Source organism: Numida meleagris, chromosome 3, assembly GCF_002078875.1.
Source record: "Numida meleagris isolate 19003 breed g44 Domestic line chromosome 3, NumMel1.0, whole genome shotgun sequence".
In the NCBI taxonomy this organism is placed as follows: Eukaryota; Metazoa; Chordata; class Aves; order Galliformes; family Numididae; genus Numida; species Numida meleagris.
Genome location: NC_034411.1, coordinates 71696116 through 71722845, shown reverse-complemented (window position 1 = coordinate 71722845; position 26730 = coordinate 71696116). Strand labels below are relative to the sequence as shown.

Below are 26730 nucleotides of genomic sequence, written 5' to 3'. Positions count from 1 at the left end.
AGGATTAACATTTCAAAATGAACAGTGAAAAATATGCTCAAACTGTTCTTATATTTTATGATTTATTTCACTTCTTTTTAAACGAGCGCACAAAAGACCAATGAATGCAGACAAATATATTTTTTTGTTTTATTTATTCATTTTTTAATGTACACTTGGTATTCAGCAACACAGTCAAAGGGATACAAATTAAGTTTTCAAAGCAAGATAAACATTGTACGCTGAATATATTTTAACGCACTTGTCATCTCTGAATTAGCAGACACTGACAACTCGGTGAGGACATTAATTCCAACTTCCTTATACTGGCAGTAACAGAAGAAAACTACAACACTCTTAATAGTCTCGATAATAAGCTCTGGGGCATCCACTGCTTCTCTAGGTGGCCGGTGCCAGCACCTCACCACCCTCTGAGTAAAGGATTTCTTCCAAATGTCTAACCTAATTATCTTCCCTTTTAGTTTTCAGTCATTCCCCCTTGTCCCTTGTCCTATCACTTTCTGCCTGTGTAAAAAGTCAGCCCCCTCCTGCTTATAAGCTCGCTTTAAGTACTGGAAGTCTGCAGTGAGGTCTCCCCAGAGCCTTCTCTTCTCCAAGCTAAAAAGCCCAGCTCCCTTGGTCTTTCTTCATAGGAGAGGTGCTCCAGCCCTCTGATCATCCTTATGCCCTGCTCTGGATACGCTCCAACAGCTCCACATCTTTCTTGTGCTGGGGGCCCAAGGCCTGGATGCAGCATTCCAGATGGGGCCTCACGAAGGCCGAGTAGAGGTCCAACTTCCCTGTTCTGTGCACACATAGGTAAAACTCTTCTGTCACCTCACACCACAAACAAATGCCAAGTGGCATCTGCCACAGGTATCCAACCAAGGAGGAGGCAGCCCGGACCTGAGCTGTGCCTGCACTTGCACAGAAATCTTTGGGTGCAGCAGTCAAATCTGAGCAATACACTGATAAGGTACCTTCAGTTTACTACTGGTCAAGCAGGAAAAAAATATCATTTTGAAATGTAATCAAGTAAAAAAAAAAAAAAAACCTCGGGGAATATTGAAAACAAATATACAGAACACTGAGGTAAACACTGCTAGAGTACTAAGAGGAGCTCAAAGCTATAAATGGGTGAGTACTGAATGTGTATGACTTAGCAAATGAGAGCACAGAGAGTAAATGTGGTATCTAAGATTGCACATACAGACACAGCTCTCAGAATATTCTAGGACTGCAACTGCAAAACATGTGGATATCAGCTTCGTGGGCCCATGCAGCTCAACATCAGGAAACAGCCATGAAAAGCACATCCATGAACTGCTCCCACCATTTTCTGCCTCTGGTTTTGCTAAACAGTCTTCAATACGCCCTAAATATATACATGCCAGCTTTTCTAGACTAAACTTTCCAGTATGTGCTTCTCAAAGGACCTTAACTATGAAGGTTATTGAAGCCAAGTAGGACTTGTCTATGTCTTCATATGTCCATAGCAGTATGAGGGCTTGAACCACCACTATGAGGTGAAAATAAACAACTTTGGTTTGGTCATTTTTGGATGAAGTAGTGAGAGGAAGTATCTAAAAATTACAGTTTTAAGACAAAATCAGAAGTTGCTGTCCTCATGTATGCTAACTCATATCAAGACATTTGCCCAACCAACACGCTCCCACCTGTTTCTTGTTATTTTCTCACTGTGGTTTATTGCCTGCTTTCTTCTGCTGGTTTTAGCACTCAATTTGGGAGGCTAAAAATGTTTTAAACATTCAAATAGCAGAAAATAAAGGCTTTCTTGTTTTAGCCAAGACATTTTGTAGGAAGGCAGGCAGTTGAACCAACAGAGCACAGAAAGCTGTGTATTTTGGTGGAAGCAAGAGAAACTAGGGGACTGACAGGGATGAACAGCCTCTTCCTCAGAGTCCACCCACACCAGGACAGGCTGTGCAGTTCAGGAATCTAGTTTTCAACAGAAGGAGCATGTGGTTTACAGACTTCAGCTTCTCCAGATGCCATTTCAAGACTGATCTCCTGATATGAGCTGCCCTCTGCAGAGACATAGCTATCAAGAGCAATGAGATCCTGGAATACCAATCTCCTAACTTCAGCACCTATTCTAGACATTTAAAATTAGATTATACAAATATCCTCCAGCTACAGAAAACATGCTTAGAGGTCATTATCCTTTTTTTCCTTCTTGATTTGTTATCAAAAAACAGGGCATAACTTGCTTGTGGTGCTACATGCAGAGCAGAATTATTTACAGATACTGTCCAGAACTGTTCCCTCTGTTGCTGGTCTTCTCCTATATAAATTAGTCCCTTTAAAATGTAATACAGTAGCAGTCTGTTGTCAGACTCCCATTGCCATGGCAGAAAATTGAGAAAAATATTAAGTTTTGCAGCTGTGCTCCCCATGTGACCAGAAGGGGTGGACCCAGAGTGGAGCCACCCTGGGCTCATATATGGGCCAGCCCCAGAAGGGAGAGCATCTCTAGGACCTGGGCTGTTTCCTGCAAAGGAGTGCTGTTTAGCCAGAGAGCCCCTTCACTAGTTGGGTGAGTTCAATTCTTTTTTCTGCGTATGACTACTGGCCTGTCTGTGAATACTTTGCCTGATATCACCAAGAATGTGTCAGAAACAATTTCACTTCTTTGTGAGCAGAACTGGTTATTTGCGACAAGGCAGGGAGAGAGGAAACCTTTTAAAATGAATTCAGGTTTTACGTTTGAAGGTCTGAAAATGCCTCTCCATCACATACACACAGAAATAAGTGTGAGCAGAAAAACATCTCAGGCTATTGTGCACCTCACTTGTGGAGATCTGGTCAGCCTCAACATGCCCTACCTCTCTTGCAAGCCCAGTGAGAAGATGAATGCCAAAAGCCACAAGTCACTGAGGAGCGGTAGTGGTTTTATGCTCACTAGGAAGAACTAGAATGAGATCATCTAATCAATTTTACTAAGGTGGCTCAAGGGACAGCTGGTAATTAGGACTTGTCTATAAGTGAAAGTTAAACCAGAAAGTGCAACATCTCCCTGTGAACACACTAACTCCTGATTATTCTAATTCATTTTTGGCAGCCATTCCAAAATAACTCCAAGCATGACCCAGCCATTGGTTTCCAAATCACAATCAGCCTCTACTTGCAGAGTACTGTATATAGTGCAAAAGGCTACAGCATTGCCATGAGGAAAGTAAATCTAAACAGAGCAGTGTTCAGTAGAAAACCCATCCCTTGACGGTAAGCAGAGGACTGTACTGACAGTAAAACTGTCACTAGCCAACAGCTCTTCACAATGGTATAATGGTAAATAAACACACAAAGGATGGTGAATTTGCCACACTAGACATGTTATCTCCCTAAAACCTACCCTCTCAGAAGTCCCATTTGCTTGTTTTCTCAGCTTACTTCATACAACACCGTTCCACATGACATCCCAGTTACCAAATTAGAGAAAAATGGATTTGATGGGTGGACCACTCGCTAGATAAGGAATTGGCTGGATGGTCGCACTCAAGAGAGTTGTGGTCAGTGACTCAGCGTCTAAGTGGATACCAGTGACGAGTGGCATTCCTCAGGGACTGATGTTGGGACTGGCGTTATTTAACATCTTCGTAGGCGACATGGACGGTGGGATTGTGCACCCTGATTAAGTTTGCAGACGGCACCAAGCTGAGTGGTGCGGCTGACAACGCTAGAGGGAAGGGATGCCATCCAGAGGGACCTGGACAGGCTTGAGAGGTGGGCCCATGCCAACCTCATGAAGTTCAACAAAGCCAAGTGCAAGGGGTCAGGGCAGCTCCAAGCACAGATAAAGGCTGTGCGGAGAATGGCTTGAGAGCAGCCCTGAGGAGAAAGATTTGGGGGTGTTGGTTGATGAAAGACTCAACATGGGCTGGCAATGTGCACTTGCAGCCCAGAAGGCCAACCATATCCGGGGTTGCATCAAGAGAAGCAAGACAAACAGGTCTAGGGGGGTGATTCTGCCCCTCTACTCTGCTCTCGTGAGACTCCTTCTGGAGTACTGCATCCAGTTCTGGGACAACCAGCACAAGAAGGACATTGAACTGTTGGAGCAGGTCCAGAGGAGGGCCACAAAGATGATCAGAGGGCTGCAGCACCTCCCCTATGGGGACAGGTTGAAAGAGTTGGGGCTCTTCAGCCTGGAGAAGGCTCTGGGGGGACCTTATAGCAGTGGTCCAGTACCTGAAGGGGGCCTACAGGAAAGCTGGGGAGGAACTTTTTAGAAGGGCATGTAGCAACAGGACAAGGGGAAATGGCTTTTATCTGGAAGAGGGTAGATTTAGACTACGTATTAGGAAGAAATTCTGTTCTTTGAGGGTGATGAGGCACTGGAACAGGTTGCCCAGCAAGGCTGTGGATGCCCCCTCCCTGGAAGCATTCCAGGCCAGGCTGGATGGGGCTTTGAGCAACCTGGTCTACTGGGAGGTGTCCCTGTCTATAGCAGGGGGGTTGGAACTAGATGATCTTAAAGGCCCTTCCAACCTAAACTATTCTGTGATTTGTTATTTCTTCAGTATCCAAGAAAAGAGATTTCAAACACTTGTGTTTTGGTGTTCATTGGGTTTGTTGGTTTAATAGATTTGTTCGTTTCTAGAGAAGGGGAACAAAACACAGAAGAAAAAAACTTCATTCCTCACAAAGGATCCTCTACAACTTAGGGTGTCTGTCGTAACAGATATTCTTAAATCAAGACAATCTAGAGCTACACAGTTCAAACTAAAATAACAGTACTTTATCCACCAACTAAACAGATCAATGCCACTACTGTCTGCTATTACTAAGGCTGAATCTTCCTGAAAAGAGTTACCTCTTGCCAAAGCCCTTCTTTGAAGAGCATGAGGCCCTTAACAAATAAATTATGCCTTGACACTTCCTGATGTCAACTATCACATCTTGTCCCACGCATGGTGAGATTTAATTAAAGAGTCCTTTCATTATCAAGTCAGAAATCTGGAGTCACAGAAATTACCATCTCAGTGAAAGACAAACACTTTTATTTTGGAAATATGTTGACTGTATCTAACATAGCATGTACAGATGCATTAAACCAGGAATCTTCAGCCTAGCAATATCAAAAGCTACAGCATATGGAATCATTGCAAAAGAATAATATTGAACATGTAAATCAATACATAAAGCCACTCCCAAGCTACATATAAGAAAATGCTACATTTTATCTAGTTTTTGTAAATTTAGCAGTCCTGCAGACTTGATGTGTGAAACATATCCCATAAGATGCAGTAAGTACACACAGTATAAATTAGGACTAAACACACAATTTTGCAAGTGCACAGTGGGTAACATTTCTGATGACAGGAGAGCACTTAAAGTAGTCATAGTCTTAATTACAGCAATATGAAAGATTATAAAAATAATTGCAATATATTAATTATGTTTTCCAGTTAATTTCGTGCATTTACAGAAAAATACATATAGCCAGTTAGGTAGATGTTTTAAAATAGAGAAAGGGGATGCATTTCAATTTAAGAAGAAAAAGAAAAGATACCATGGGCATTGGCAAGGGACTTAAAAGTAGAAGCAGATCCTGGCATTATAAAAACAGACTTTTCAAGTCAGCTTCTCTTTAATTTGCTTCCTTCTGGATAGATTTTCGAAGGTTTTGACATTTGGGGATGGATGTTGTTCTCATTTTGGTTTTTGTAATTCCAAGGCTGGTAGTACAATGCCGGATGGAATTAACCTCAGTTTAGTATTCTAAAGCAAAGTATCTAACCTGGGCTAAATCACAGCTTCCAGAGCCTCCTCAGGGAGGCCCCAGGAAATGATTCATTTGACTTTCCTCAAACATCTAAGGAGGAGATTAATAGCTCCCTAGAGGTGCCCAGATTCCCCACTTAAACCAGGTGTCTAACCTTCAGAGAAATGGCACTTACTGAGATGAGTTCTACTCACTACATAGCATGATTACTGGACATCTTACATCTGGAAAGGCTGGCATGAGAGCCCTACGAATTTGGCAAGAAATACGAGTTTCCCCTATTTTGTTGTTTTGTTGTCGTTGTTTGTTTGTTTTGGTCTGAAATTTGGATCTCTAAGTACACGGGGATTAAAAGTTCAAAACTGCTGTGCAAAGTCGTTCTTCTACACAAGTCCTGCTCCCTAATGTACTTGATCAAGTGCATAATTTAAACATAAGTAGCCTCATCCATGTCCAGAAAGCCATTTAGCCTACCAAAACAATTCACGATTATGAATACAAGTATGCACACCAGTGAATTGGAAGCATCAAAATTTGGGAAGATATTTTAAGTGGTAAAATTCCCATCAACTTTAAAAATGACCAGAATTAATGACTTATCTCCTTATATGACAGCTCATGCCGACTTCATACATACAGTACAGCAAATCCCCCTTTAGTTTGAGAACAGGAGAACTTCACAGCATGTCACCTTTTTTCTTAAGGACATGTTATCAATGCATTTTTTAACATTTGTTGCCAAAGCACATTTTGCAATGATTATGAAAGACAAACAACATCAAAAGATAAAAAAAAAAAAATGGAATATCCTTAAAAGCAGAATTTAAATAACGTGACTGAGGGATGGTTGACTGTTGGAGAAGACCACTCAATTCCAGAATAGTTAGCATCATTCACTTTGGATTAAATGAAACTAAAACAAATTTCCCTCTATATGACCACTTCACATGGAGAGAGACCACAGTAGTTATCGGACTTTGCATTCACACTCTACCATACCTTGTAATATCTCTCACCTATAGACAAACAAAAGGCACTTCGGCAAAGCAACGCAGGAAATCCAGCACACCTGTACTGCCCAGGCCCCAGGCTTTTCCTGTTGCACAGATGGAAAGAAACGCAGTCCTCACCACCAGTTGTAAAACAACATTTTAAAACACAACTGCTAGAAAACACCTTCTGCTGTTATGTGTACTTCACAAAAGTAATTATTACATGAAAAATGTTGAGATTTATACATAAGTGTATATATATATGTACATACATATGTGTGTACATATATACACACATATAAGTTGCATATATATACACCTAAGTATAAAATAACAAAACCACAAAATACAGCAACTTACATTTGCTTCATTGTGACATATAAGGAAGGTCTAAAAGTATCTTCTTCTCTTATCTTGGAAATATCAGAAATATGAAGTCCAGTCTTTCCTCGCTTTGCTGGAAGACATCTTGGAGGTATAAAGCCATAGCTAAAAGAGCTTTTTACCCACTGATTGAAGGTTGAAGAGTACAATTATAGATGAAAGTCTTTCCCAATTATTTCTCGGCTATTTGAATTAATTACATTAGCAACAGCCAAGTTTTAAATAGCCCAAATAAAGAGTAGATTTCAATTTATCTTTCGAGTCACAATAGAGAACTTCTGATAAAACCAGCTTCAAACAGAAGGCACAACGTAAAGAAAAAAATCCCTTAGTATGAACAAAATGTCAATTTAAACCCCCCTTTATACCACCTAAAAAGCAACAGAGAATGAAATCCTTTACACATACATGATTACAAAAACACTGATTTGATTCACTGATGCTACAGAAATGACACTATACTATTTATTTAGTTTACCAGTCTAAAGGCACAATGGATATCACTTCATCCGTATCCCATTCTATTTACAGTGGAAAACAAGATCTCTAAGAAAAAAAAAAAAGAGAGATAAACACAGATGCACCCTGAGAAGTGAAATTTTCAACAAAAATATTTGTTTTAAAATACTGTTCTTTGTAAAGTCCCATTATCTGAACCTGTATTCTTCTACAGCTAGGACAATAATGTTCATTATTAAGTTACAATGAAAAATATTACTTACAGATTAAAAAAAAATATATTAAAAGTTCCCAGAAATGTAAATCAATCTAAACCTGATTGAAAGAAATGAGGTTTCACATAGAATCATGCCAAAGTTGACATCTGTCAGTGGGGAAAACAAAATCTGAATTTAAAGTTCTCTGACAATGTCCAGGTTACTAAAAAAAAAAAAAAAAAAAGTGGAATGGATCTGGCTGGAAATCCCATAGTGCCATCTGTGCAGAGGAAAAAAAATGTATCAAGAAGCCAACTGCGCATGCCCTTCTTTGGATCTGGAATTCCCAAAAGATTCTGTAACACTAAAAAATCAAATGAAAAAGGTTTTTTTATAAAAATCAGATACATGTTTTCTAGTTGTTTCATGACGCAGTTTGGAAAGTATTGGCACCAGCACAAGAGTTCAGAGTGTTCACTCAGGAGTTGCGGAGATTGTCAGATCTTTAACAATTTGTAGCAGTCCTCTATCACTACATTGCTATTTACTGTATGATCTGAAGTATTCTTTGCCAGTGGTCCTCAGTGCAGTAACATATTTCTGCCAGACGAATATTTTCGTTCTTCCAGTAGGTAGTAAGTGCCACCATGACAGTAACAGTGGAGCCAATATCAAATGACAGGCTGTATTTCGTGGTCCATATTCATCAACAACAGCTAAAAAGGTAAAACACTCAACTCCTGATGTACACAGCAACGTATCCTAGCACTGGTATCAAAGAAAAAAAGAGAAAAGCTTCATCCAAGGAAGTGCAAAAGGAAGAAACCCTGTAAATAGTTCATCAGCACAGTTTTCCTTCTTCAAAATTTCAACGGTGCTGAAGAGAGAGTGCAACAGTACTTAGAGCTCTCACCTCTTGGGAAAAAAGAAAATACACAAAAAAACCCAAACCCAATACCTTAGATTACTAAGTCACCAAAATGCATTGTCCTCCTTTCAAAACCACTGTATTTTCATTGTCGTTTTACTGAACAAAGATGCTTGTTCTTAATACTTGATAGCAGATTTTATTCCAGTGCAAGGGACTTTTGCTAATGCACTGACCTAAGTACTATTTTTTACGATACTCTGCACGATAATTACATGCATACAAACCAATCATCTTGACTGTGTAAAGAAAACTGGTCTGGAGTTTTCTACACATCAGTTATGACACTATGTAGGGCTCAAACTTTAAATCCAACACCAAGAAGCAGCTGGCAATTTTCTCTTTCATCTCTGCTACAAGTTCGAGTGGAAGGTTCTTCAGTTTATCTGTTGTGCCACTTGGGCTGGACTGTAAAACATCACTACATCTATTTCAGATGGAGGAAGGGGTGAAAATCTATCAGATACAGTTCATTGCCACAAAAAAAGGAAGAAAAACTGTCTTTTCAATCCATTCTTAATGAAGCTTAAACAGTTTTTAAAACAACTAATTATAGGCCTGATCGTAAGATGTTATGCTGCAGACCAAATTAAAATGCTACCGTATGTATGCGTGTGCATCTGTATACATTTATATATACATACACACATATACATATAAATAAAAAAGGAAGCACCCTTTTTTCTTACTGGTAAATATTCAGCATTTTCTTTTATGTAGATATTATCACAGTTTACTGTGTATAACACCCTATAAAGGGACACGTAAGATGTTTTTCATTTTCTTGCCATTAAAGCCACACATATGGCTAGTATTCAAAAACATGCAGTGCCACCGATTAACGGAGTAAAACAATTATTAGGTACAATATCAGCTCTAAGAAACACATAATATATTTAAATTCAAAATGTATTTTACCCATTTGTACAGATAATTAATACACTCCATTATTTCATAGGAACTCTTCTTAAAAAAAAATCAGCACAAATTCACAGGAAATAACTGTCAAAGGAATTCCATAGCAGCATATGTAGTGAGTCACTGGGTGAAACTCTTTTTTATGAACACGTTTGGAAAGTTGGCATTCAGTTCTAGGACAACTCTATTATCAATCTGTGAACAGAAGGACACATCAAGTAAAGAAAGATCTTTACAAGACTCCAACAATTTTCTTAAAGATGCTGCGCTTACCATCCTTGTCCCTGTTTGAAAACAAAAAAGAAAGAAAAAAAGCAAAGTTAAAAAGAATAGTTGTTTGTTTTAAAGCTGCTAATACTACATGAAAAGAACGCTACTAATGCAATTTTTATTTACATTAGTTCAATTAGATTTCAAATGAAAAACTTCTCAGTGACAGTCTTTGCATAATTTTTGCCTTTAAGAAGCCTGTTGCATTTTCCTAACTCAGCTATTCAATTAGATCATGAGCTTCTTAGGAAAAACTGTACAACTTTGAGAGAAAATTCTAAATACAGAAGTTGACCAAAGTATCCAAAGCCACAAGAGCCAGTGACTAGATCCTGGGCTTTGGCTACAAAGAAAATACTATGCTACACTCATGTTCTCGTGACTTTTCTACTAGCTCCAATGACTGGCACAACACACACTATTATAGGCTCTACCAATTCCAGATACATCAGCAAGGCTTCTAGGGCTCTAGAGTGTGTATAGAGTGACACTCGCATCATGCAGGAACAGCTCTCAAAAGACCACCACTGTTCTCTTATATCACTCCGAAAGTCATGCCTCCTATTTATTTGTATAGAAGCTAAAACAGATAGAATAACGTTACTTTTAGGAAAAAAAAAAAAAAAAAGCAACAATGCATCCACACAACCATTGTACTTGACTGAAATCTAGTCAGTACAGTCAATGCAGAACAAGATTCAACTGACAAGGCACTGATGACTCAGTTGCTTAAAGTGAAGTGCCTGGTGCTCCCTTGGGATCCCTTAGGCCATGCAGACACCCACACAGATCTGGCAGATAGGCCACAGGACTGACAGGAGATCCATGCCTTACTGCAGGCATGTCCAACCCGAGGCCTGTGGGCTGCATGTGGCCTGGCACAGCTCATGCTGCAGCCCACCCCGCTGCTGCCACACCATCGTGGTGGTGGCACTTCCCCACCGAGTAACTCAGCCTGGCCCCAGATGTGTACCCATTGTTCAGCAACAACCAAACATTGCTGTGTGGCACTGTCTGGGCTGACCAGGTCACAGGAAGGGCGCAGTGCAGTGCTAGTTCAAGTTATGGCAAATAATTTTATGCATTTTGACACACTGGCTATGCGCAGTCCTGTGAACAGCAAAAACAGGCAGCTGTGGTTTCTGTATTGATAAAAGACCTTGAGAATAGGTTTCAAGATTGCAAAACAAATCATCTATTTTTTGGTATATTTGTGACTCCATTTTCAGTCAACACAAATACAGTATGGGAGAATTTTAAATTGGAATGCATGGAGTTGCAATCAGAGATTCAACTCAAAGGAAAATTGATCATGTCTCTACTAGACTTTTATAAAACCTATCTTACCAGAGAAAGATACCCTTGCTTCACAATCACATATTGTTCACATCATCACTTTTTAGCAGTTCATGTATTTGTGAACAACTATTGTCAAGGATGAAGTGCAAGAAGTATAAAATTTCATTAAAAATCTCTGATGAACACCTTGAGAAGCTGTCGAGAATTGCATCACTTTCATTAAACCAGAATGATGCATTAGCCTCACAAAAACAAAGTCAAGTATCCCACTAGTTATATGTTCCTGTTGCTTTTTTTTTTTACATTTTAATAAAAAATATAAAAAATAAAAGAAGGTTTGTTGCCTATTACATTAACTATATTATGTATTTTATTGGGGCCAGTGGTGCAATGGATAACATGCCTGGCTATGGATCAGAAGACTGTAGGTTCGACTCCTGCCTAGCTTGTTCATTTTTCCCCAGCACAGGAAAGATGAAGAGCTGCTGGAGCAGGCCCAGAGGAGGGCCATGAAGATGATCAGAAGGCTGGAGTACCTCTCTTATGAACAAAGGTTGAGGGAGTTAGCCTTGTTTAGCTCAGAGAGGAGAAGGCTCTGGAGAGACTTCACTGTGACCTTCTAGTACTTAAAGGAAGGTTATAAGCAGGAGGGGGACCGACTTTTTACATTAATAGTGACAGGACAATGGGAGCTTTAAACTAAAAAAGGAGAAATTTAGGTTAGATGTTAGGAACTAATTGTTTACTCAGAAGGACGGTGAGGTGATGGAACTGGTTTCCCAGAGAAGTTGTGGATGCCCCATCCCTGAAACCGTTCACAGCCAGGTTGGACAGGACTCTGGGCAGCCTGATCTAGTGGTTGACAACCTTGTCCATGGCAGGGGGTTGGAACTAGATGATCTTTAATGTCCCTTCCAACCTAAGCGATTCTGTGCCATGCAGCCCAAGACAATTCCTCTTCACTCAATGCAGCTCAGGCAAGCCAAAAGGTTGGACACCCACGCCTTACTGGAACAGCTGGTAGCTAGGCAGGTTATTCCAGAAAGTAAACGAAGCGTGGATGTCTACAGTGTGACACACTGCTCAATTTCTACTGACTCTAAAGAGCTTATGCATTCAGCAGACCTGTGAATATCTACTGGTAGACATCTATTGGTAAAGCACCGGCATTTCACTTTTTCTAAATCATTCATACGGTTGATGGAACACTTTTCCTCTTGCTTTGTCATCTGGTTACTAAGTATCACAGGATCATTTTGCAAATCTTCAGCCTTAAGTTCTTCAGCTTTACATTTTTCTTTCTTAACTGCTTGTCCATTATCAGCAAGTTCTGGTAAGGCATTATTCACCCCTTTGCCTGTATTACTCATGAACAGATGAAACAGTACCTATCACATTATGGATCCTTGGTGACCACAGCAGTGACCTAATTTCATTGTGCAAAGGGACAATGCATTCTTATTCTCTGCTTTTTCTCTTTGAAACTCCTTCTCTAAGACAGAAAACAGCTTGTTACAAAAGCAGAACAGCCTTGGTAAAAACTTTTGAAAATCTAATCCTATCCAGATTGTATCAGTGTTTATCTTCACCACAAACTCCAAGGAGTTCTAGGTTTGAAAGACCTAACAGGTGGAAGATCTCACAGGGATGGAGCTCTCCTTCACAATATCTTAACGCTCTTCATGTTCAGTTGCACAGTGTCTGTAATCCTTCACTTCTCTAGCGCTGAGGCTGATTTAAGCGACAAATCATACACCAGAAGTAAGACCAACAGATTTGCATCTCAGCTCATTTAGAACTGCTGCATAAATATCAGTCCCAAAAATTTATTGTTGTTCAAGTTATTAATTTGTTCAATAGCTTCCTGTTTCTGCATTACAGTTTAAGACAGCTTTCCAGGCTAATCTCCTGGAGAGAATGGGTCTGAAGTTGCAGCCTACCTGAACCCCCTTGCAGCAAGCACTAATGGAGAGATGTTTTCCTGCAAGAGCCTTCTAGTACCTGAATGGGCAGATCCCACATTGTTTACCTACCAGTCTCAGTAATTCTCCTGTAATCTTCTTCCAACATACCTGAAATATCACTTCAGCACTACCTTTAGCCAACAGCTCCTTAATAGCCCATCTCTGCCTCACCGTGACGTTGTTTCACCTTACTATTTTCCTCCTTTGAACAGGACTCATTTCCAGAAAGATGACTGCTCCTAGTAGTCTCCTGTAGTTCTCTGTGTAAGCATGAGGGTCTCTAAGTGTGGTTTTCACTTATTCTGGGGTAGAACCTTCGATTAGTTATCCAGGGACATCATTTGTAAACAGTCTTTGTTATCACGTCACTGAATTTGACCTCACCTACAGGGAGGTAATTAAGGAGCATCATTACTGTGATTTTTAACTCTCTTAATCATTATATATTCACTGTCACCACAATGGTCAGGTGGTTGATATAACAGTCCTGTTGGCATGCACATAAATCTTGTGATATTCTTTAGTTATTTACTTAATCATAATTGTACCATAGTACTGTCGACCTATCAGAAGGATCTGCTCTAACGTTTCAGCTGAAACTCACGGAAAAAAATTACACTATCATCCTTCCACCAAACCTAAAATTGCTACTGCATTAGCACCTTCATTTAAAACTAGTTTTGTTTGTCCATCTCAGCTTTTAAGATTAAAAACCAAATGTTTCTACAAAATGCTAGATATAGATGCCTAGCCATTTTGTATGTAGGATTCCTTCCTATCTGAACTTTGACATTTGCCCTACGGCTTCATCTAAGACTTTTAATGGATTTAGAACTGAATAGGTCATCCAAGTACATGCTTTACTGCACCTTTCTTTCTTCCTCCCCAAACTTAAAATTTTATGTTAGGGAAAGACTTTTTCCAAAGCTAAAAAGGCCAGTAACCTGGTTGGTGTTTGGTCATCCACACCAGGGAATAAGCAAACATCATCCACAGACTTACTCTGAGTTATACAAGGCAGAATTAAGGAGACACATTTCCCAAAAGCACATTTAAAAGCATTTCAGAAGTATAATACAGCACGGTTTTCCTTGCCTTTCAAAAACTAACAATATTTGCTAGTTACCTACATTGCGCATTTTCCTATAGTTTGGAGGCTTCTGGACCTTTGTTATTTACTATAATTTTTCCTACGTTGCCCATTTCTTCGAGTAAATTCATAACTGGTGTAACTAAAGTCTGCCTTTTTTTTTCTGCTGCTCAGTTTATTCTCCAGAAAAAAAAAATAAATCTCTGGTATCCTTTTCATAAAAGGCACTTTGAGTAATGATTTGTTTGCAAGAACAATTATGTTTATTAGCTGCAAATGATTTCATTTATATGCATCATATATCCAAGTCCTCATACTCTAGAGCAGTTAAGGACTGAATGACGGGTACAGAAGTACCACATCTGGAAAACTGCCAGAGTTCCAACTTCTCGGGCAAAAAGAACTGCTACACAAATAATAATTAAGAATAATATTTAAGGTTTTTTTAAAAGAAGATGTGCCTCCTGTAATTTCATTTAAAAATGCATTAATGAGAAACTTTCAAAAAGATGCATGCGAAGAAAAGCTTCCAGCTTTTACTCAAAAATAACACACAGATGTTGCTAGGCTAAGAAAAGGAGATACCCTGGAAATAACTAGCTCTATTCTCCCATTCACTCTCACTTTCCCTTTTCTTCCCTAACCAACCAGATTAGCCTTTTATTCTTTACATTTTACTCAATTTATAGCACTCAAATTATAAGTTTAAATAGGGTGCACACTTATATGTTTGAATTGGCTAGCTATGTGTTGATGCTCTCAAGAGAAAGCTGAAGATTTTGACAGCTGGCAAGGGGGCAGCTGGGTTTTCTGTTGCTCAGAAATGTGTAGGTGGTGCTGGTATGTAGACAGTAGTACATGAATTCTGCAGTAACAAGGGTGCCTACTTTTTATTACTCTTTGTGCAACACAGACACAGTTAAGACTTTTGAGAAGTGAGCTTAATACAACTTATCGTTCACCCTTGATAGCAGGTGGTAGACTTACAGCAACACAACTAAGCAGCTGATATGGCATACATTTAAAGTTTTTGGCATTGCCAATTCAGGTGGTCACCTGTCTTGACATGAAGTTTCTGCTGCAAGTTTTATAACGCTGGACAATGTACTGCACCACTATAAAAGTGTCAGATAATCATAGCTGGATCATTCTACATTCCTCAAGTGAACAAGAAGTAGGGGACTAATTCCTGTATAGTCCACCATGTCTACTAGTGGAAAAGATGCAGGCAGAGAAGTAGAAAATGCTCGTAAGTAGGCAGCTCAGTATGCAATGGGTAAAAGGAATCTCAGAACTAAAGAACTCAAGATACATACTCATGTACTTAGTGGCACACTTACATCATACTTCTTCCTAACTGTACTATAAACACAGCAGATATAAATCCAAACCATAATTTTAACAGAAGTTTACTTTCTGAAGTATGCTTTACACACTGTTTAAACAAAGCTACCCATCAAACAATGCTTTATATGGGTCAATAATTTTATGCAGCCCTTGGAAACTGGCAATTTTCATCTTCTTTCATTGTACTGATTCAAGAATAAGGGAGATTGAGATTTTTGGTAACAACTTGTAGATAATTCAACTGGATATCCTCTAGTGAGCACCATGCTGAACCCAAAATGCAGTTTTATCAGGAAAGGTTGACTACAAACCCACTTGACTCAGTAATGCTGGTAGGCACCTAGCAAATGGATCAGAATTCCTCTCCATGTTCACACATTTTTCTACGAAAACATCAATGAGATGTTAAACTGAATTCAAATGCGAATTCAGTTGTTAAAGGAGAAGTATGGCAACAAACCTTCAGTGCTGGCAGAGAGGCAGCAGAACTAGCAGACTTATCTGCAGGCTTAACACAACTGAGCTATTCATCCCGCAGCCTTTGGTACAGTGAAAAGGTCAGACCAATTTGTGGGCAGACACAATGCCATTGTAATAGCATGTATGTGGGTGGTCAGGAGAACATACGTGTTTATGAAAGACTGTATTCACTATGCCTTTTGGAAACTTTTCATGTCTGAACAGTGAAATATAAATCCCTAATAGTCTAGCTACAGAACAGATTCCCTTAACCACAGGCAAAAACATATATTATCACCCAAAAACTTGTGCATTAATCCAGAACAATATGTACTAAATGGAGTTAAGTTTTCATCTGTTCATTCTCCTCCCATGTCGGAGAGAAGGTAACTTCCTCATTTATAGATGAGTAAAACTATTTCATGGTAGAAGAGCATTTACTATCTAGATTGTGGTGACAACTTGAAGCCATATGGTAAATTTTTGTAATGAGAAATACTGATAATGTTACAAGCAAGTTCAAGGCTTATTTGAGTAAAAGGCTCTGTTTCTCTGGAGCATCAGTCCCAATCTAAATGTAATACTTTCTCAAAAATTATTAAATATTGAAAATATGCAGTGCAGCTACTTTCTTCTCGTTAATAATTTAAATCTTCGTTTTTCAACCAACCCTGTGAAAATAAGTTAGTATGAGGATGAAGAAATTTTCTCTACATCAATGTCAAGGCTACCATTGTTGTCGTAGACTGTTCCTTTTAAAGAAAATCTCACATTCCACCACAGAAAGAATAAAACTACAATTCTCAAAGTCCTTTCTCAAGAGTCCAAAGTATATTTAGTTTGGATTTCCCTAAATATTTTTAGCTACAGACACTGCAGAGGATTAGAAATCTAAGATTTGATGCACTCTTTGCACCTCATCCCTTCCTTCCCACCTCAGTGGTGAGTCCATTTTAAGTTTTGTTATTAATGACATTTTTCTCTTTAAAGAGACAAATTCAATTCCTATTTAAAATTACCAAGACTGTTAATACTGCTTGGTGTTTCTGCATTGTGCAAAAGCAGAAATCTGTTTATTAATCACAGACTCCCACTGTAAATACACTTTGTCAAACTTCACAGAAATAAAGCAAAAAAGCAGAAACAAAAGGAATCTGGATCTTCTGAAAGCAAAATCAAAATATGTCCATTAAATATACTGATTACTGTGAAACTAAAAGTCATTGGAACAAGTCCACACAATTCTCAGCTTAAGTAATTAACACTAAACAATCAAATTACACAGTCAGTAGAATCCCAAGGATTTATATGTCAGAAACCCACTCCAGTAATACTTATCTCTCATTTTTTCACATGCTAAGCCATATTTTTATTTAAAAATGTCTAAGAAGGCAGTTTGACCACATGGATTCCTTTTATAACTCATAGGCTTCTGAGAACGGTAAAATATATACCAACATTCCTACATTTTCTTACCCAATATATCTAGCTGCCGTAAATGAGTACAGTTAGCTGCAAGCTCTTCAATGTCTGTGTCGCACACAGACCTGTTGGCCGTAAGAAAGAGCTTTTGTAAGTTCGGGAGTTTGCGCGCGAGGTTTGTGAAACAGCCCGTACTGCTCTGTAACGTGGGGCACCAGCCGAGATCAAGTTCTTCCAAAAGCTGGCAGCCTGAAGCCAACTCTGCTATTCCATTTTCAGTTATGTTTTTACATCTCCACAAATCCAGACTGCGAAGCTTTTTGCATTTTGCTCCCATCATGCTTGCTATAAGATCATAGTCTTCAATCTGCAAGGAAAATAAACACTTTGTCATCTATACCACCCTTCCAGACACACACAGGTGTTTCAAGATTTACTTGCTAACACATCTACAGATCCATCCTAAGCATTTGTCACTTCTAAAGAGCTCTGAAAATTACTCACTGTACACTGAGGTCTACTCCTACATAAGACAAAAATAAAGTTCCTATTTACTCCCAGACATACGTGCTTTTATATTCAGTTGACACTGAGGATCAGTGAAAATGCAGTTAGAAGTTCATTTTCTTTGAAAACTCCTTTTCTTCAAGAGATTATTAAAATTGCTTTTATGACAATAGGAACGGCAACTGTAAGTGTATGTGCATTAAAGAGGGCACCTATTTCCATTCTAGGTTGATTATCTGCTACACTTCCTTACGGAAGCATTACTATTACCTCGGATAAGCCAAAGGGGCTCAAAGTACTCCAGCTCCACAGGTAGAAGGAATGAAATCCACTATCAAAAATCACTGAAAGACTAGAGTTGTTGGAAAAATATCACACTGCCTTCCCCATCTGTCCACAAGTCAAGGTGGGAAGGCCAAGTCAATTCTGCTTTGTTACTTGCTTCTTAAACTACAAGGAAGTTTACCTGATGAGTTACCAGATGTGTTCATCATCAGAGACAGCAAGTTAAGTCCCACTGCATACAACCCTGACATGCATATTCAATAAAGTTTAGATGAGCTCTGTGCAGAAATTCCAAGCCCCGCATTTTCTTTCTTTAATTCAGTGTGTGTGCCCAGGAAGTCTATGACTCAAACAGCTTCTGCTGAAAACATTCTCATGTTTATGACTGTAATAACACACACAAGTGTTGGCTTGCTAGGAATGATGACTTGGTCTGAATTAAAAAAAAAAAAAAAGTCCTGACTATTTGTTTTGGAAATACAAAGTGACTACACATATAAGGAATGTCGAAAATTTAGGAAAAGGATGAAGAACAATGGAAAAAAATGCAAGCTAGATTTTAAGCCTACAAAATTGACATACAATCTTTAAGAAGATGACTAAGTTACATCCAGCTTAAATCTTTCAGAAGTTTGATATCTCATCTAACATCAACCCAGCATTTAACATGTCTTTGTGAAACACAGGTCCAGGTCAAGTTTACAAGTTCAGGTATGCAAACCCACATGGCACTCCAGCTACTCACCATGACACAGCTGCCCAGGCTGAGGTGCTGAAGCTCTGAGCAGAAGTTCAGGATACTGAGCAGGGCTGTTTGCTGCCACCAGGGAACGCATCAGAAGGAAATATGGAACGTGAAACAAAGAGAAGAGGTCAATTAAGTATTAAAGGCTGTCACTGCATTTCCTGAAACACCGCTCAAAACTCTGTTACAGACACCACAAATGCCACTTAATGAGTCCCCAGGTAATCTGCCCATTGATTGGCTTAAAGTAACAGTAATCATTACAAACCTTTACGCGAGTCACTTCGGATGTGGTTTTGCATTGCCCTGAAGAAACCTATACACTCATGACCTATCAGCTCATTTCCCCCAGGAAAGCTGCTGAAGAATAAGTGTGCTAAGTTCAAACAACAGGCGAGGCCAGACCAAAAACACAGAGGGCTGGTGACACACCAGCAGAACAGCAGAGCTCTGACATTCTCCAATCGGCCGCAGCCTGATGGAACTGCCAATAGAGCAGCGCAGCATTGGGACCGAGCTGGTGACTTTAATGTCAGAGGAGTCTCTGTGCTGACAGGGATGCTGACAACCATTGAGCACCTGTCACTACCAGCATGCAGGCTGAAACAGATATAATGTGTACTTTACAGTCATGTTTCTGCCATTTAACACAGCCATTCTTTTCAGAAAGTACTGCACGTTACTCAGCCTGAAATTATACTGGAACGCCAGATGCATCTTATGAAATGTTAAGTACATGGCTATTCTGTTCCACGACAAGAGAAAATTCACGTTTTTTTATTTGCGTTTCTAAGATAGAGAAAAGACTCCTCTGCATTGTCTGTAGCCATATACTGTTTTGTGGTTTGAAACATACTCAAGTGCAAAGAAGAATACAGCCTGGTATTCAAAACAGAAATATCTGTGCATCATACTTGAAACATTTACCACTTTATTAGGTTTTTGTAAGCTTGAAAACTACAGTAAGTTCCATAACATACCAATAACTAAAGTCTGTGGATGTATATAGGATACACAACAGCTTCTCACACACAAAAAAAGCAATATATAAAGGACAAAATCAGCTGCTAATGTGTAGAATTCCTACAGGAACTCTCGTAAACAATTTGTAGGCATGTGTACTATAAAAGATAGATAGATATATATAAGCTAATATAAGTTTGCTTGTTTTCACAAACTTTACCATAAAGTGCTTTACTTAGTTTTTTCAGTCATTATATTCCAATGAAACTGAGCAGGAACATTATTTTTTTCATGGCACCGTGAAGAACTATCTGATCCCTTGCACTGAAACACTGGCAGATGCAGAATAGAGACAGTGGGCAGAGTACTCACGGAGACCATTCCAGACATCTAATTTAGGCATCTCCAGGGAGCAATTAGAAACACCCAGCACTTAACATGGATGGAACTTCAGCTGCCAGCTTGGCCTTCTGAGATTTGATTTCCCAAAAGCAGCCTGAAGGTTGAGGGTACAAACAAGCCATCCTCGCAAATATCTTTGCAGAGGTCTTACAAAGCCACTGTCTGCTTGCTCAATTGACTTTCATTTATGTTTTTAAAGAGAAGGGTAGACTAGGGAATTAAATATAAAAGCATTAAAAAGTCATTATAAAAGAGGTAACAGTTAGGAGCACTTTAAAGCTAGTAAATGCGTAAATATCCAATGTGCTTTAACTAAAGTACTTACTAAGTGCGTGCTTTATTTGGAGCATTAAAACTGAAAAAATTAGCAACTCCAATAGAGTGAGACATCCTCTATTCTTCACCTCACTGAAAGCTATGAGCCTTAGAACCTACTCAGACTTCCAAATTAAATAAATAAATAAATCCTCACACCTCTCTATAGATCAGAGCTAAATACATCCATCTCTTAACCCTGCTAAGCAGGTTTTCTGCAGGTGACTCTACAATAAAACCAAATACCTCAATGTATTTGATCATGTTCTTTCAGCAATAGTTTCTAAAGTGGAATTTAAACAATGGCCTGAAAGGATACAGAGCAGCAATACTTTCCCTTAATTGACATAATTCAGAAGTGTATAGATACTCTGAGCAGACCGTAGGATGTGAAATCTATTCCATAATGACCCTCCTTCAGGGAAGAGTGAAATAGGTGAGGAGATCAATATTCATAGTGGTCTTGATCACAAAAGTGAGCTAATGTGTTAACTTGAACAGGAATTTGGTGACTCAGAATACTTTAGTCCGAGGGAGTCCTTCCTGTACTATGTGCACTGAGCCCACATTTTCAAAGGTCTTTTCTCAACTTGTAATAGCTAAAGCATTACTTTAAACAACAATCTAAAAAAAAAAAAAAGGGAAAAAAAACAACAGGAAGAAGATAAGCACCAGAAACGTGAGTAATAAAAAAGCATCGTGGTAGAACACCACAGCATTTGGCACAGCCTGCCAAATCTAGCCCAAGAGTAAACAATAAGTTACTCAAAAGTAGCTATACTCAGTGTAGGTTAATTCCTCTTCTGGAGTGCACACATGCCTCCACACAAGAAAGCAGACTTTCTTCAGAAGCAGTGTCTGTTCCTCTATAACTGGAGGCTGTTTCTGCATATGTCAAGGAAAAAAAAAAAAAACACCTTTCTTTGCATATGCCTAGTTGAGCCTCAGTCAATTCCGAATACAGGTGGTAAAGGACATCAAAATAGCAGGAAAGAATGGCAGCTCACAGAATCCATATGCACTGCATATAAAGGACTATCATTGTAATAACCTGACTCTGTTTCAAGCCATCTGTCTGTACAATTCATCTCTCTGACTTGTCTTGAACATAAGATGAGTGATAACACTCCTCTGTAAGCAGAGAAGAGTGAGGCAATCACCTGACCTTGAAGCTGTAACGCAAGCCAAACCTCAGATGTCAGAGCTCATTATAAGAGGAGCAGAGGCCACCTAAATTCTGGACCAGCAAGCTCCAACTGGAGAGAATCCAATTTCACTTTCTTAGCCAAGCAGAGGCTGTCAAATCAAAGACTCCCCACATAACACTTCATTTGTGAGCTTAGTAGCCAAGATACGTATAGTTTGGAGACTTTCTAAGGTTTCCCTGAGCAAAGGTAAGGGCTGGCTTTGTACCTGCTCCCCTTCATGCATGCTCAAACTGCAGAAGGAAAACAGTAGACACCTCAGTGGTCCAAATTTCTTCTGCCATCCAAGTCAAAGCAATAACTGGTGAATAGTCGATTTTTATAAGATGGCACAAACAGCAGGAAGAGTAGCTCTAAGCAGCCAAATATGATCCTATTATCCATTTCCGGAAATGGCTTTCAGATGATGAAAATGCATACAGCTGAAGCCATGCACAAGTTGCTTTAAGAGAGAAGACTGACATCAAGCTGCACAGAAGGATGACATGTTACCGCTGTTAAACACAGCCTTATAGAACAGATTACAGAAATATTTTAGGGCACAACAGTTAGTCCTAAACCTCAGAAATGGGAAGGAGACACCCTGAAGAGTCTCTGAAGTCTTTAAGAACAGGCTAGACTAACATGTCAGAAAGGACATCAACAGAGCTGATCCTGTCTTGGACAAGAAGAGAGAGATTACCTTTTGAAATCCTAACTCATTCCACACGAGACATGAGAGTTCTGCCCAAACATGAATAAGTCTTTCATTTGGTAAAACAGGCTGGCCTGGAAGACATTTATGTGCTGTGTATACAACAGTTAAATAGTTGATATTGGACTAACTTCTATCCTACCTGCCTTTGTAAAGACCTTGAACATCACATGTACATTCTGACTTGCAAGTCGCAAGAGTGCAGCTGGCTTGAATGAACAGTGGAGAAATTGAATACTGGTGTCAGAGTAATACACTTGTAAGGCTGAATCCTGCTGCAATTGTTTTCAGGATTTTTTGCATTCATGATCCAGCCAGAAGTGCAAATTATTTCTGATGTTGGTATGATAAGGAAAAGCATCCAACAGATATCCTGAGCTTAATATCCTTTCAAACAGAAAAGCCCCTTCTGTCTGTGGTACACTTGGCTCACCCATGAAAGATAGACTTTCAGTCTTGGACCATTTACTCACTGCAGTTTCACTGTCAAGTAGTCAGGAATATAAAAGAAGTGCTTAAGCTTTTTAAAAATACAAAAGATGGCTATGATATACTGGCTATACCGTAATAAGTGTGAAAACAAGTAAAATGCATTCTATCTATGGAAGACTAATGGAAGAACTACAGAAAAAAAATAATGCAGTTTTACTTCTAAGGTTGGGATAAGTCCATACCTTTTTATAAGCTCTTTATAGGAAAAAAATCTTAAAAATGTCTTTTACTTTTAACACTGGGAACAAAAATCGGACTGTTTTTTTTTCCCCTACAGTGTAATCAGAAGAAGCGTGTCTGAGATAGATTGAGAATTCTTGCAGCCCCCTCAATGAAACGAGACAGTCTAAATCTTTTACAAGACTTTTGTTCTACTGTAATTTTTTCTTCATTTTTTTCTATGAAGTGAATGCTGACAAGAATGTCAAACTCTGATTAAAGACTGCTTTCTCCATTCTTTAAACCAGGTTTCCCTTGCTTACTGTATCTTTTAATCACAGAATTACTAAATCTCTGGCTAACCACTTACCCAAGAAAAAGTCTGAGTTTGGAATGAATATATATTTTAACATTAAAATTTCAAGTTGGAGTAGAAAAAAAGCTTCAATTCCTTCTCTCCATGATTGCATTATATGAGAGGACAAAGTTGTTATTATTTTTTCTTATCAGTTCCAAATGACAGCCTCATCTCCGATGTTCCCTGCCCCATGCCCCCAATCCTGTTGTTTCCACTTACGTTCAAATAGTTATATAACATTAGTTTCAGGCAAATATCAGATAACATGCCTATATTTGCAGGCTTACCACAACGAGAATATTGCATTTTTCCATAATATTAAGGAATTAATTTAACAGAGTTCCTAAAGACCACAATTTCTTTTCTCATATTTCAGTTACTTATCTCTCCTTTAAAAACGCATCTTGAAGAGTCTTTGCAGTGAGTTGCTTTTGCATATGAATTTATGCAGTTGTTATATTTAATAACAGGTGCTATCACAGTATTTACTGATATTTCTAGGTGTCATTTTCATCTTATTCTACTGATCTATGTTAAAATATTGTTTAAAATATTTGCTTTCAGGTTAGAATCGGGGTCTTTAGGACCATATTAACCAATTGTACCAGCTAACATTTATACAACTTGATTCCACAAACAATCACCTTTTCATAAAGCAAACAGAAAATCATCAGAAGATTTGATTAGGCCAAGAGTAAAGATTTACAGAACCCTAAATACTCAGCAGTCAAGCAACAGCTGTCACATGCTGTTTGTGTACAAGTCAAATCCACATTTCTCAACGCAGTCAGCTAAGAAAGTTGATATAGCAATTAGACACTTACTACAGGACATCAACAAACAGTATACATGTGATGCTTCACAGTTGTATTTCGGGATGCTATTTATCTGACAGAACACCTGACAACAGTATTCCTTTCAATAAGAACAAATAACCTGAGTGCAAATTCAACACGCAAGCGTGTCAGTTGGGCAACCAAGAGATAACTGCAGAGTACTCTTAAGTACTCTGTTTTCCTAATAAAAGTTACAGTCAATGTCCTGTCCCTTAACATTTTGCAATGAGAAATAGATGGAAAGGAGAACTGGAGATCTACAGACAAAGGTGAGGCCAATGAAATGTACCATATCTCCCAACCCTTCAAGTGAACCCATATCCTCCGAAGTTAAGCCTTCAAAATATTCTCAGAAATTCATTCACAAAAAGCTTTCTCTACTCATGATCTGGACAGGAGCTTTCCTTTTGTCCCCAGAAGGTTTAAATTTACAACAAAGGAGATCGGAAGCAGCTTGTTCAGGCTGACAAACTTACAGCTATGGGAACAGATGAGATCAAAACAACTCAGACTTCAGCATACACATCATAAGTGCTGCCTCTACCACTGCAGAGACAAAACTGCTTCATAGGCAACTGCCTCATCCTGCACAGAAATAATACGGCACAGCAATTACTGACATGCAGTCAAAAGGTAAAGATCATAAAGCAATTAGCAAATGAACATACCAAACAGATTACAAACTCCCTCAAAATAATCAGCATAAAATAATGAACAACTAAAATGAAACCTCATAAAGATGAGCATATACCTATGAAGAACCCCGGGATAGATAAAGCTGGTTATCAGCTCATGGGGAAAAAAAGAGGAAGGAAACAATCATTTGCCTTAAGAAAAATAAAAACAAGCTCTCAGCAAATCAAAAAGAGAATCTTGTGTGCATTACCACTTGACATTGAGACAATGGTCTCAACACAGGTTATTTATTGGGATCAAACAATCTTAATCAAAAAGGCTTTTGAAAGTTTTTACAGAGCAGCCTCACTAACAGGAACCAAGGCCAAACCTTTTGGAATGACAGACTAGTGACTGCAAGCTCAGCCCCTTTCCAATGTCACACAAACAGTTCAAACCTCCTTTGGAATGAGCTGCCTTGCTCAACGGCTTTCGTACACTACTATTCACCAAAGCCATGTTTTGAAGAATGGAATGGTTAGTGATTCAATGGGCAACATAGTACTCTTTTCCCCAGCAAGAACTCATGTAAAATAGGGGATACTTGCAGGGACTTTAAATACATATGCTGGTTTAATACAGACAGGATGTAGGATATATAGGATGTGGCCATCACATGGCTTTTGTGACAGCTTTAAAATATATATGAATACATATATAAATATATCATAGAATCATAAAATGGCTTGGGTTGGAAAGGACCTCAAGGATCATCAACCTCCAACCCCCCTGCCACAGGCAGGGCCTCCAACCTCCACATCTAATACTAGACCAGGCTGCCCAGGGCCCCATCCAACCTGGCCTTGAACACCTCCAAGGACGGGGCATCCATAACCTCTCTGGGCAGCCTGTGCCAGCACCTCCCCACACTCTTGGGGAAGAACTTCCCCCTGATATCCAGCCCAAAATCTTCCCTCCTTCAACTTAAAAACCATTTCCCCTTGTCCTGCCATCATCTGCCCTTGTAAAGAGTTGACTCCCCTCCTGTTTGTAGGCTCCCTTTAGGTACTGGAAGGCTGCAATGTGGTCTCCCTGCAGCCTTCTCTTCTCCAGGCTGAACAAGCCCAGCTCCCTCAGCCTGTCTTCATAAGGGAGGTGCTCCAGCCCTCTGATCATCTTTGTTGCCCTCCTCTGGACCCTCTCTGACAGCTCCCTATCTTTCACATCTTTCTATAAATATATATTTATATATGAATCAACCATGCCATAAACAAGTATTCAATGGTGTGTACCAAGTCCCTAGCTACATGCCCCACCTTGAACTCCTATAAGAAATACTGCTTTATTACCAACCAAATTCAGCTGCCGCATCTATAAGAATGAACACCTGACATACCTTTTAATGCAAACATTCTTGTTGCCTCGTTCTGGACAGCTACAGTACCAACATCGTCACTATCATCAGATGCATTCGAAGTCAAACTATTCAAAAGTGAAGGATGGAAAAAGAGAACGATGACAATGGCTGGCAGCAGAACTCAAGTCACAGCTAGAGATGCTATGGGCGCTGTGGCATGGCCTGACACCACGAAGGCCATGCACCTCCTGTGGGCCAGGCACACTCCACTCAACAGGCAGTTCGAGCTTTCCTGCATGAGGGGCTGCTCTCAAAAAGCCAACCGTTTCAGGTTTTGGTTTAT

General features: G+C 39.3%; 1 protein-coding gene across 2 annotated transcripts in view; it reads right to left on the bottom strand.

The window, feature by feature from the left end:
* FBXL4 (F-box and leucine rich repeat protein 4) overlaps positions 4980-26730 on the bottom strand; it is a 58167-nt gene continuing 36416 nt past the window's right edge. For both annotated transcript variants that reach the window (XM_021391284.1, XM_021391283.1), the window contains 3 exons: positions 18992-19063; positions 17509-17821; positions 4980-9887 (listed from right to left, as the gene is read on the bottom strand). In XM_021391284.1, the coding sequence (XP_021246959.1) occupies positions 9724-9887; positions 17509-17821; positions 18992-19063 (549 nt within the window). In that variant the 3' untranslated portion in view covers positions 4980-9723. The remainder of the gene's footprint in view (positions 9888-17508; positions 17822-18991; positions 19064-26730) is intronic.